The sequence below is a fragment of the Tasmannia lanceolata genome, unplaced genomic scaffold (assembly GCF_043159265.1).
Source record: "Tasmannia lanceolata isolate RefF3 unplaced genomic scaffold, GAP_Taslan_0.1 ptg000008l, whole genome shotgun sequence".
In the NCBI taxonomy this organism is placed as follows: domain Eukaryota; kingdom Viridiplantae; phylum Streptophyta; class Magnoliopsida; order Canellales; family Winteraceae; genus Tasmannia; species Tasmannia lanceolata.
In genome coordinates, this window is record NW_027518685.1 from 17,351,838 (window position 1) to 17,365,450 (window position 13,613).

A 13,613-nucleotide genomic window follows, 5' to 3' on the forward strand; every position below is an offset into this window, starting at 1 on the left:
GCCGGAGTGGAAGATCTAAATGGGAGGGCACCCGTATTTGAGGGGGTTTGGTCCTTTGTAAAAAGTAGGGCTGGTCGAAGATTAGATAATGTTTCCCGGAGAAGTAGTCTTGGGTTTTTGGGGGATTGGAGATGTTGTTGGTGTGGGTATCGGAACTTTCGTAAAAGGTTGAGATGCTGGGAATGTCATAAGTTTTGGTCCAGCTTGGATTTTAACTTCCCTTCTCAATCTGCTGGGAAATCGGTGGGTGTAGGAATTTCTGATATTTTGGGGAAGAAGCCTATGGAGTCCAGGAAGGAGAAGGTTTACCCTCTAACTTCGGAAGGGGTGGCTTTTAACATTGAGGTGGTTCCCATCAAATCTATTAGCAATGCAGATATGGGTATTTGGGGGAAGTTTAGAGAGGGGTGGTCTGGTGATTTGGGGGCTCTAGAGAAGTGGCTTTCTTGTAAAAGCAAAGTCTTTGCTGAAGTGGTGGTGTATAAGATTTATGAGCTTGAGGTTTTGATTGCCCCTCCTATGGGGATTGTCAGATCTCAGCTTATGACGGACTGGAAGAATGCCGTCAATTCTCCGTTTGTTGAGATTCTTTTGTGGGGGGTAAAATTCCAAAAGGAGGGATGCCCTATCTGGTGGAGTATCTCAGGAGTTCCACGTGAAGCATGGTGCGAGGATAATTTTAAGAGAATTGGTGAAAAAATCAGAAGGGTCGTCGAGTGTGATCCTTCCTGTTTTGCTGGAAAAGGTTATGACTATGCTCGTATTTTGTTAATTTCAGATGGAGTAGTAGGCAATGAGTTATCGATTCAAGTCTCTCTGGATGGAGCTATAAGGTGGGTCTTCGAGCTTAGTATTGTTGAAGAGAGTATTGACGGTGTTTCTGAGGATCCCGAGGATCTTAGCGGGGCCAGGGTAGAAGAAGAGGGGGTTTTCTTGTCGTTTGAAGGGGAGGAAGCTGGTATGATTGTGTCTTATCAGAGGGGATCGTTGGTAGAGGAGCAGGGTATCTCTGGGTTGAGGATGTTTGAGCCGACGATGCAAGCGCATGATAGTCTTCAATCTTATCCTGCGCTGCATGGGACGCATGTTAGTCCGGCTCTAGGTGGCGATATTTTTGAATTTCAAAACTCTGGGTCTCCTGTAGATTACAGATGGCGAAGCGTGTGTGGCTTGGCCAGTTCAGAAGCTGGCCAAGCCAGTTCAGAAGCATGTGTGGCTTGGCCAGTTCAGAAGCTGTGGTGGTGGGCCCATCAAATTATATTAATAGTTTCTTCGACAGCTGTACAACGATTTCACTGAGGACCAGTAGACAGCTGGAGTCTCCTAATTTGTTAAGAGAGGACTTTGTGGAGGTGGGCCTGTTTGTTTCTCCTCTTCGTGAGCTTGATGGGAGCGGGTGGGCCTGGGTCAATTTATCTATCGAGCCGTCTTCTGGGCCTAGGGCTTGGGTTGGACCGTAGGATAGTGACGGGCTTGAGTTCCTATATGTCAATAGATTAGGTTTTGTCTTGAGCCCTTTTCAGCTACAGCAAGTTGGTCTTCTCAGGGAGTCTTTATGTTATTCTCCTGGTAAAGAGTCTCTGGTTCCAGCTTTTGGATCTGAAGTTCTTCAATACCTCTCTTCTTCTTTATCGGTGGGGAGCTCGGACCAAGGTTCACGGCTTGAAGTTGGTAGGAGAAAGGGTCTTCATGAAAGATTTTTGTCGAGTGGTATTGTATCCCAATTGGATTTTAATGAAGTCTGGGAGTGCGAGGATTGCGGGGAGGATGAATCCATGATGGTTTGTGGGTCTTTGGGAACGTGGCCTTCTCGCGAAGCTTTGGTTGCGATTGGTTCTGAAGATTGGAATGTTTCTAAGATTAGTTGGCTCGGTTCTTGTGTTATTGTGTTTGATAATGCTAAGAAGGTGCTGATTGATCTGTGTGGTTCTTTTGGTTTGGTGAGGCCTATTTTTGGGTCTCAGAGGGAGCCTGCCTTTGGCAATCTAGTTGAGATTTCAATGAGGAGTTCCTTTCCAGTCTTGCAACTAAGTACGTGTAGGAAGATGAGATCGTCTCTTTCAGTTGCGGATTCGGTATCAGGATCAGTGGAAGCTTTCCAGTCTTTCAAGGGAAGATACCAGGGGTTTTCTTCAAGGCAATTTTCTGCGTTGAAAGAGTATCATGGTGCTCAGAACACCTAGAGGGCTTAGATGGTGGGAGTGTTGATGTCAAGATCTCTCCGGAGGGGAATCATTGCAAGAAGCAATGGGAGGGGTCACGAGAGGAGGTTTCTGAGTTTATGGTCGATCACACTTTGAGAGTCAGTAAGGAATTTGGCCTGATTTATACGGGACCCGAGGAAGAGTTCAGATCAGAGATTAAGTCTGCTGAATTTAGAAACTCTGAAAGTGTTGTTTTTACTTCTAATATCTCAGAGGTCTACTCGAGGAGAAAAGAGAGGGAATTGCTCAGGTTAAAATCGAATATCAATTATGATTCTAGGTCTTGTGGGCTCTCTTGTGCGAAGGTGAAAGGGCGGATTTCTAGTAGCAGGGAGGGGAAGAGCATCATCAACAAGGTGGTTTAATGAAGATAATATCTTGGAATATAAATGGCTTGGGGTCTCAGGAAAAGAGAATTCAAGTGAAGGAGATGGTCAAGTCTGCAAATCCAGATCTCTTATGTATTCAAGAAACAAAGATGGAATCTATCAATAGATTTGATGTGAGAAGCATGGGAGTAAAAGCTGATTGGGATTTAGTTTTTTTAGCCTCCAATGGGGGCCTCTGGAGGTATTTTGATAGCTTGGGCTAACGTAAAGTGGAGAAATCAGGACAAATGGCGGGGAAAATTTTCTTTATATGTATCTTTTAGAAAAGTGGAAGATAATTCTATGTGGCTCTTTTCTGGAATATACCGACCTATCCTTCGAGATGAGAAAGGCCTTTTGTGGGAGGAGTCGGGAAACGTTACAGATCTCTGCCTTCATCCTTGGTGTATTGGGGGAGAATTCAATGAAATCAAGGAAGTAGGAGAAAGATTGGGTTGTGAGAGAGTTAGCCAAAATATGAGGGCTTTCTCTGATTTTATTTCTGATTTTGAGATGGTTGACTTACCTTTGTCAGGTGCTTCTTTTACGTGGTCCAGAGGTCAGAGTAGAAGTAGACTTGATCGTTTTTTAGTTTCTGGTGAGTGGATGGACCTATATCCGGATGTTCTTCAGAAGGCTTTAGCTCATTCGGTGTCTGACCATTGCCCTATCCTTTTGGATCCCAGGATAGAATCTTGGGGTCCTCCTTTCCGGTTTGAACTAGCTTGGCTGAACTTCCTTAAATGGAGGAAAGACTAGGAGGTTGGTGGGCTTCTTGTCTTTCAGTGGGTCCGGCCGATGTGGTGATTGGCAACAAGTTGAGGCATGTGAAGCAGAAGCTGAAAGATTGGGTGAAGGAGAGAAAGGAGATGTCTATTGGGAGGAAGCTATGGTTGGAAAATACAATGTCTTGAGCTGAATGCTATTGGGGAGTGTGGCTTGAGCTCGGATGATGATTGGGAGGAGCTAGGGAGGGTGAAACAAGAGCATAAAGGGCTGCTCCTTCATGATGAAATAACTTGGCATCAAAAATCCAGAGTGAAGTGGCTTGTAGAGGGTGATAAAAATATTGCATATTTCCATGCAATGGCTAGTATGCGCAGGAGGAGGAATAGAATAGAATCTTTGGTTGTGGATGGGATTAGGGTGTCTGGAAAGGAGGATATTTCTAAGGAGATACTTGAATTCTACATGTCCCTGTATTCTTCTGACGAAGTTCTTCGTCCCATCCCTGAAGAGGTGTCTTTTAGCAACTTAAGCTTGGAGGAGAATGCTAAGCTGGAAGTTCCCTTTTTGGAGGAGCAAAATTGAGAAAGGTTTGTTTTCTTTAGGAAGGGATAAGGCTTCTGGCCCAGATGGCTTTTGTCTTGCTTTCTTTCAGGATTGTTGGGTGTATGTTAAGGATGATATTTTGCGATTCTTTAAGGAGTTCTATGATGGGCTGATTCTTGACCGAGGTACTGGAGCCACTTTCATTTCTCTGATTCCTAAGGTGGAGGGGGCTCCGAAGGTGACGGAGTTTCGGTCAATTAGCTTAGTGGGCTGTCTTTATAAAGTGTTGGCTAAAATTTTGGCGGATCGGCTCAAATTGGTTCTTGCTTCAATTATCTCGGATAGTCAAAGTGCATTTGTCTGTAATAGGCAAATCCTAGATTGTTCTCTTATTGCCAACGAAGCAATTGACTCTTATATGAGAAGTGGAGAGGGCGGGGTTTTGTGTAAATTATATATGGAAAAAGCCTATAATAGGGTGGATTGGGATTGTTTGGATTACCTGCTGGGGAGGATGGGTTTTGGTAATCGGTGGAGAGGGTGGATCAAGAATTGTATTTCAACAGCATGGTTTTCAGTTCTTATTAATGGTTCTCCTAACGGCTTCTTCAAATCTTCTAGGGGGGGGTTGAGACAGGGGGATCCTTTATCTCCTTTTCTCTTCGTGATTGTTGCGGAGACCCTCAATAGATTGATGCAAAAAGGAAGTGGTTTGGGTTTGTTTGAAGGTTTTCTCATTAGGAGGGATAGAGTGGAGGTTTCGCTCTTACAATTTGCAGATGACACTCTCCTGTTTTGTGCTCCTGAGGTTTCTCAGATTTTGAATCTTAAGGCGGTCTTAAGGTGTTATGAGATGGTCTCTGGTCAAAGATCCAATTTTTCAAAGTCTAGGCAATATGCAACTAATTTATCTTCGAATGTGGCATCTGGGTTTGCGAAGATTCTGGGCTGTGCTTTGGAGTCTCTGCCTGCATCTTATCCTGGCCTTCCGTTGGGGGTGGGAAGACCGATAAAGGAATTGTGGAATCCAATTGTCCACCGAATAGAGAGAAGATTGGAATCGTGGAAACGCAATTTGGTCTCTAAAGGAGGTAGGTTGGTTCTTATCAAGGCAGTGTTATCTAATATTCCAATTTATTTCCTTTCCATGTTAAAGTGCCCGGCGAGTGTGGTTTTGAGAATAGAGCAAATTCAAAGAAGATTCCTTTGGGGCGGGTCAAGCAATAAGGGAGGGATTCCATTAGTTAAATGGGATTCCGTTTGTTTGCCGATAAAGAATGTAGGTTTGGGTATCAGGAGAGTCAAAGGTTTCAATCATGCTCTTCTAGGAAAGTGGCTTTGGAGGTTTGTGGTGGAGCAATCTTCTTTGTGGGTGAAGGTAATTGGGAGTAAGTATGGGTTCAGGGAAGGAAAGTGGTGCTCGGTTGATGAATATAGGCCGAAAGGGTTGACTGTTTGGCGCGATATTTTGAAGGTGGAGCATGATTTTAGTAAAGGAGTCCGCTTCAAAGTATATGTAGGTGATCGGATTCGCTTCTGGTCAGATGCTTGGTGCTCGCCTGTGCCTCTCAATGAGCTTTTTCCAGCTTTATTCTTGGTTTCTTCCCAAAAGGAGGCATCTGTATCGAAGTGTTTTGAAAGGGTAAACTCGCAAGTGGTTTGGAGTCCTAAGTTCAGAAGAGGTTTCTTTGACAGAGAACTTTCCTCAATCCATCAATTGTTGGAACTAATTGAAGGGTGCTATATCAAAAGGAGTGGATTTGATAGAAGAGTGTGGGTTTGGTGTTCATCTGGTTTCTTCTCGGTTAAATCTTTATACTTTCACTTAGTGCTTAATATTGATGTATCTCTTTCATTCAAGATCTGGAAATTCCATTGCCCTCCTAGGGTGGCTTTCTTTGGTTGGTCTGTTTGTAGTGGGCGAATCCAGACCATTGAATTCCTAAGGAAGAGAGGAATGTGCTTGGTGGATCATTGTCCCTTATGTCTTTCTGCGAGAGAGTCCATAGATCACATGTTTATTCATTGTAAGGTTGCGAGAGAGGTTTGGGGCCTCATTCTATCGCGATTCGGTTTGTGTTGGGTGTTCCCAGTTCTATTTCAGATTTGATTAAATGTTGGGAGTTGTGTCCGTGGAAAAAGAAAGGAAAAGTGCTATGGAAGGTTTTGTCTTTTGGCTACTTGGTGGGTTATTTGGAAAGAAAGGAATTCCAGGGTGTTTGATGGGGTATCTAAATCTCCCTATTGGTTGTATGTCAAGATTATAGCTGCTTCTATCCTTTGGGCTAGAAGTCTACCTCTTTTTAGATTTGTTTCGGCTTTTGATCTATGGGACGGGTGGCAAATTATCTGTAATGAAAGTGGGAAGCCCCTCATGCAGATTTGGTGAAATTGAATTTTGATGGTTCGAGTTTAGGTAATCCCAGACCAGATGGTATTGGTGGCTTGTGCAGAGATTCTATGGGCGAGGTTTTATGGGCTTATTCTAGGCCTATTGGTTTCTTTGACTCAAATGAGGCGGAAGTGAGGGCGGCGTATTGTGGTATTAAGCACCTGGCTAGCGATTCTTATGACAAGGTTATTGTGGAAGGCGACTCTTCAAATGTTATCTGTTGGCTTTCGGGAGTTGGGATCCCCCCATGGAGATTCCTTTCCTTAATTAAGGAGATCTCTGATCTAGTGTGTTTGGTTCTTCTATTGTTTTTAGGCACGTAAGGAGGTCTGCTAATTGTGAAGCAGATTCTCTAGCTAGAGAGGGTGTGAGTATGTTGGGTTTGGAATGGTTTGATTTCCTTCCTCCCTGATGTTGTTTGATTTCTTCTTCGCCAGTTGTATATTTTAAGGACCATCTCGGTTCTTTCTTTTTATTATATTTTAAGTTGCCATTTAAAAATAATAATAATATCTAAAAATATAGTTAATTAATATATGATTGTCAGTATATGAAAAGTTTCAGGACATGTGTCTAATACATCATTTATTTCAAGAAACAGTGTCAGGGTCACATAACCAGATTTTGGCATCCACATATTCCAAGCATGGTTTTAAATTTCGACCGAAACCGAAATTTCCCGAAATTCCAAATTTTGGAATTTCAGTCCGAAATTTATAGAAATTGTAATTTTTAAAAAAAATATATATATATGTTACGAAATTTCGGAATTTCGGTCGAAATTTTGAAATGAATTAAATATTCTTTTCTAATTATTACCAAATTTCGACTGAAATTTCAGAATTTCGGTTTTTGGAATGTCCGAAACCGGTACCGAAATCGAAATTTTAAACCATGATTCCAAGAACCAGCATCATATGCTCAGATTTTCATTTTAACAGCAAATAGGGGATGTTCTAGTTAAGAACTCGTCAATTAGCAGAAATGTTTATCTAACTGTGACATTCAGACTAGTTGAAGACATTAAATGATCTCCAAAGATATTAATGTAAATAGAAGGAAACCATGCACACATTTGTCCTCCACAAGATAAAGTACAGAAGGGAACTGATTTTTGAATAAATCCCCTCTTTATTTTAATCTGGTTTCATTCACGAATGTACCTTCATGGGAATTCTAAAAGCGAATAAAAAAAGTTTAAAATAAAGAGGACTGTACCTCAAAATCAGCTCCCAATGCAAAAACCTATGTAAAGGAAAAGTGAAGAACCAATATGTAATTGAACAATCACTATGTTGTCCATACCTTCCTGAACTAATATTCTATTTGCACAGACGCATGTTTGTCCGCTGTTACGGAACTTTGCCGCAAGCTGTAAAATCAACCCACAGAATGTTTCAGCTTTATAGACATTATGTGAGACCAGCTTGAAACTAAGAATTTATATAGAAAAGGATTACGTAACACTTACAGAATAAGAATACCCATCATTAGGAAACAGAAAGAATTAAAAGTATCTCAGAAAAGATTGGGGTCCTTCTATTTTGTATATATTTCAATGCCCAGATAAATATTAACACGTTCACAAGATATTTGAACATATAATAATATTGGTGAGTCCAAAGTTAATGCTTCAATGGAGAAAACCAGAGGAAATAGAATGATAATTCAAAAGAAATTCTCAATTTTTTCAAATATCCCACAAAAGACTAGTAGAAGCTTAAACACCGACCCAAACTTCTCAAAGACCAAGGCTTGATTGAATCATAGATCAAAACCCTTTCCTTACAACCAAAACTATCTGAAAGTACCAATGGAAACGACCAAAGCCACTAGAATTAAAAGAAGAAAGAAGCCCCTTCAAAACTGGCCATATGGTCTAATCAGATGGGCTTTCCTAAGGCACATACAATTGCACGCTAAAAACCAAGTTAGAAAAAAGTATAAATCATAGAAATAAAAACAGCCCAATAATGATGATCTTCTAGGCAAGAGAGCTCTCTGGAATATATAAACCAGTTTCCATTCAGATATGTTTCATCGCATCGCTCTAGCAACTTGTTGAATTTTGGGCCTTCTTTTTATGATTATTTTAGGGCTTAAAAAAAAAAAAAAAACTTCAAACATTAACGGAGAGTGTGATCAATACAGAATACCGACAGCTTCATGCATCTGCAACTTGATTCCAACTTCCCAACTAGTGCTGATTTGTATTTACTTCCCAACTCAGTCTTAGATGATTAAATGCCATGATTTCCGTTACTTATGAGAATGGAGATTCTTTAAAAGTCATGGAATCATATGATAGTGTGGAAGATTAGGAAGCCCTGATGCAGGAATCGAGTTGATGTGATGCTAATTATTTTTCATTCAGCGACAAGCTGTATAGTAACTCTTACGGCACAAAACCTGTTGTCTAACAAGAGTTTTCGTAATGGTTGAAAGGGTTTCTTCTATATCCACCATAGCATACATTGACCCCGTCTCCTTTGTCGTCCTCAAAAAACTTGTGCATACTAAGAAGATATGAACCATCCCTTTTCGAGATTTTGGGTCATATTAGCCCTCATAGACAACAATACAGTCTTTTGTCCATGTTTTTTTGGAAGTAGTGATATTCTTCTCCCCCTAACATCTGAACATTGCCATGGCCGCATAAGCGATATGTAACAATCATACATCGAGGCTCTATCACAGCAAACACACTTCCATTGTCTTAAAAGACTTATGTTTAGAGGCCCTGAGGTGTACAGCACTACAGCCTATGAAACTTACATGTCAAAGGCCTGCTAATAAAGAGTAAAAGGATAGAGACTGTCCATAAACTCTACAGTGTGAATTGAAGGCAATTTATTAAATACTATAAATTGACCTAAGAAAGTCTCTAGGGTTCCATGAGGCTATTACGGTTTATTTAGGAGATGAAGGGCATTCTTATACTATAAATTGGTCCTATGGCTGCTCTAGAGTGTGAATTGAAGGCAATTTATTAAATACTATAAATTGACCTACGAAAGTCTCTAGGGTTCCATGACGCTTTTACAGTTTATTTAGGAGATGGAGGGCATTCTTATACTATAAATTGGTCCTATTGCTCCTTTTTTATGTACCCAACCCACTCGGATAACTCTAAGCGCTTTAATGGTCTAGGATAACCTCCATGACGCCTAGAGCCATTTCTACCCAAGAGGAGCAATCAGAAGATGGGCAAAAAGAACTATCAAAATTTCACCTCACTGGTTGACCATTACTACAAGCCAAAAGGAGTGATAGGACCAGGAGCAGATCAACGAAACAACAGGATTAAACAAAGGGAACCAAACAAAAGACCAGAGCAAAGACAATAAAACCAATGAAAATATTCAATCAGAGTAAAGTTCCCACAAAATCGGAAGGAACAATGAGATAAAGATCGTAAGAAACAAAGGAGAATCTCAAATTCTCAATGATCAAACCTGCAGTAGAGAACCGATTTAACAGGCATAGATCAAAACCTCAAGACTAGATATCTGAGAGGATTACAGATCTGTATAGAACCGATCCAGATCTGGAATTAACAACCAGCGAGATCAGAGTCCAATCCCACTGATAGTTTTTTCACATGATGTGCATATGAATAGAAACTAATGCAAGAACCTAGAAATAGTAACTGTATACAGATGTGATACCGAGAAATCCTATATTCCAATAATGCTTTCATTACCAACATATGTTTTGGAAATGGTATGCAAGTTGCTTGGGCAAATTACAATAGAAAGATGACATTTATATATACAAGTTGTAGTGCAAAAGAAAACTTTGGATGACCCATAAAGTTTTAAACAACAACAGGTATTATCACTCAAATAGTGTTACTCATGCATCCATGCCACCATCTTGAAGTGGATCGGCTATAAATTTGAGGGCAAATTAATGAAAAAGTAAATTAGAAAAGTTCAGTTCTAATTTATGTTTGTTTCAAGAATATTTGAATCATGGTTAAAGCACATAACCAATCTAATAAACATTTATACACACTCTAACAGATATATGAGCCCATAAATAACAACAAACAGTAAATTACAGGCATAAAATGTATCTATATAGAAAAAACTATTTAGAGACATAATAAGTGTCAGCAATATAGAAATGGCCAATAAAAGAAGAGTGAAATTAACTTACAGCTCCTTTCACTGCTACGTCCAGGTCTGCATCATCAAACACGATGCAGGGTGCATTCCCACCAAGTTCCAAAGAAACCTGGAAAATACATAATTTAAGGTAGCCTGGATAATTACCTTCCAAGTCCTAAACAACTCAAGGAGGAAGAGCACCTGGGCTTTCCAAGAAGGGAATGGAAATTTAGAAAATTCGGTAAAAATCTGCAAGCAGTATAGTGAGCACAGTTTGATGGAGTCCCCAGAACCGTTTTAAGTTGCAAATTATACAGTGACAAGCAAACCAAATTCATTACCTAGTAGAGGTAAATCCAATTTCCGAACATGGGAAAATAAAATCCTTGAAATCAAAGTTGACCAAGTTGTATAAATGCAAGAGAGAGAAGATATGAGAATCTGAGTTAGATCCAACCAGAAGACCAAGTAAAATTAAAGCTTCGAAATATCTTTAGGGAAATAGTTTGCAAATAGAGAAAAAATAAAAAATTGGAAAGAAAAAAAAATGAATATGGAAGTTCCTTGACATCAATGAGAGAACTTAGAGTTCAAAGAAATTTTAAGAAATAATAGGATACAATCTACTTAACAGTTGTGAATAGCTAGGGTAACAAGAACGGAAGATGGTCCCTTTTATACAAGAGAAAAACAAACCAAAAAAATTGCATTGTTACAATCTACTTAACAGTTGTGAATAGCTAGGGTAACAAGAACGGAAGATGGTCCCTTTTATACAAGAGAAAAACAAACCAAAAAAATTGCATTGTAAGAAAATTGGACTAGTGAAAACTGAATTTTCCTAATCCTGCTACACAACATATTCCTAGGACAAACTAAGAAAATCATGGAAGAAGGCACAAATGCCAATTCACATGGAAGATGGTAATAAGTAAATAAACTAGAAGATGGCACAATTAGTCAGATTAAAAAGAAATAAGATTTCTTATTGTGATTACAATTTTCTTGATGTACAATAAAAAAAAGGGAAACAATAGAAATGCGTCGTTCGTAACACAAAAAGAGAAGTTAAAAAGATTGTTGCTAGAAGAAGCACATTCTATCCTCATAATGATAGAAGAGTAATGAAGGGCACGAATTATAAACCTGAGTTCCAGGGCATAGAAAAGAGAAGGTAAACTGTCTGTGGGTAGAGAAACAAGGACTAAAACATAGAATAAGATAAAGTAGACGAGGGGTCCAGATAAAAGAGAGGGGATGATGACAGTGAAAAGAAGAGGAAGAGATTAAGCGAAGAAAAACATATAGCAGTTTAACATAGGAGAAGCCACTGAAATTGTGACTCGACAGCTAGATGTAGAGAGATGATACCTCACTTTTGTAATAGGGTCTTTGTTACTGTTGCAAGAGAAATTAGAAAGAGAGACAAGTGAGTTGGGCATCTCCCCCTCACTCATTTATTACTAATAATGAAAAGAGACGTACAATGACCAAACTGCCCATAGACTTATAGGCTTATTCTAACACTCCCCCTCAAGCTGGAATGTATAAATCATACATTCCTAGCTTGTTACATTTATTGCTCAGCTTGGATTTATTCAATGGTTTTGTGAAAATATCTGCCAACTGTTCCACAGAACAAGTGAATATAGCGCGTATCTCCCCTTTCTGAATCCTCTGACGAATGAAATGACAATCAACTTCGATATGTTTAGTTCTCTCATGGAAGACAGGATTTGTCGCAATATAGATGGCTGCCCTGTTATCATAATATAACTGTGAAGGAGAGGGAAACCCAATACCAATCTTAGTTAAGAGTGACCTCAACCAAATAATCTCAGTCGTAGTATGTGCCATGGCTCCATATTTTGCCTCTGCACTTGATTTCGCAATGACATCCTGTTTCTTACTTTTCCATGAAACCAGGTTACTTCCAACAAAGGTACAATACCCGGTAGTCGATCTCCTATCAGCAGGAGATCCAGCCCAATCAGCATCTGAGAACCCTTCAATCCGTGTATGACCATGCCGTTTGAATAGTAATCATTTCCCTGGAGCACCCTTCAGATACTTGAGAATTTGAACCACTGCGTTCCAATGAGATGTGCGAGGAGAGGTCATGTACTGGCTAACTACCCCAACGGCATAGGATATATCAGGACAAGTAACAGTAAGGTATATGAGCTTGCCCATAAGTCTTCTATACCTACCAGGATCTTTCAACAAATCACCCTCTTCTAGAACCAGTTTCACATTTGGATCCATGGGTGCAGCTACTGGTTTCACACTAAGATTTCCCGTCTCTTCTAGCAAATCAAGAACATACTTCCTCTGAGATAGAGATAAACCACGACCGGAGTGCAACTTCTATCCCAAGAAAGTATCTGAGACGTCCCAAGTCCTTTGTTGCAAATTCTTTTTGTAAGAAGTCTTTCAATTTTGAATTCTCCCTCAGTCACTGCCTGTAATAATGATGTCATCGACGTATACGATCAATATAATGCATCCTGCTGAGGACTGATAGCTGAATACTGAGTGGTCTACAGCACACTGTTTGAGACCAAACCTCATAACTACCTCACTAAATCTGCCAAACCAAGCACGTGGTGACTGCTTTAACCCATAAATCGCTTTTCTGAGGCGACAGACAGATGATGACAACTCCCCCTGAGCAACATAACCTGGCGGTTGCTTCATATACACTTCTTCAAGGAGGTCGCCATGCAGAAAGGCATTCTTCACATCTAGCTGGTGAAGAGGCCAACCATTATTAACTGCGAGGGGAGTAGAACACGGACAGAAGGTATCTTCGCAACTGGAGAAAACGTCTCATGGTAGTCAACACCGAATGTCTGAGTGTAACCCTTTGCCACCAGACGTGCCTTTAGTCGATCGTGCCATCAGGAAGATACTTAATGGAGAATACCCACCGGCAGCCAACTGGTCAAGAGCCGGCAGGTAGAGAGACAAGATCCCATGTGCTATTGGACTGAAGAGCGCCCATTTCAAGGTCCATTGCAGCTCGCCGGCCTGGGTGTAGGAGAGCCTCATCCAAAGATTGTGGTAACACAGCAGAAGACATAGACAAGACAAAGCTTTTGAAAGGGAGAGTTAGACGATCATAAGAAACGAAATTAGAAAGCGGGTGAGCAGTAGTAGAATGAGAACGAGTACGGGAAGCAATAGGAGAGTCAGATACCTGATGAGGGGGTAAGGAGATCTCTGCCTGTGAGGATGATTTCTCGGTGTGGGAGGGATGTGCCTG

General features: G+C 40.4%; 1 protein-coding gene across 3 annotated transcripts in view; it reads right to left on the reverse strand.

Annotated features, from left to right (window-relative positions):
• Positions 1 to 13,613, reverse strand: part of ALDH5F1 (aldehyde dehydrogenase 5F1) — a 70,297-nt gene that overhangs the window by 20,553 nt on the left and 36,131 nt on the right. For all 3 annotated transcript variants that reach the window (XM_077388276.1, XM_077388277.1, XM_077388275.1), the window contains 2 exons: positions 10,398 to 10,475; positions 7,542 to 7,608 (listed from right to left, as the gene is read on the reverse strand). In XM_077388276.1, coding sequence (XP_077244391.1) covers positions 7,542 to 7,608; positions 10,398 to 10,475 — 145 coding nt within the window. The remainder of the gene's footprint in view (positions 1 to 7,541; positions 7,609 to 10,397; positions 10,476 to 13,613) is intronic.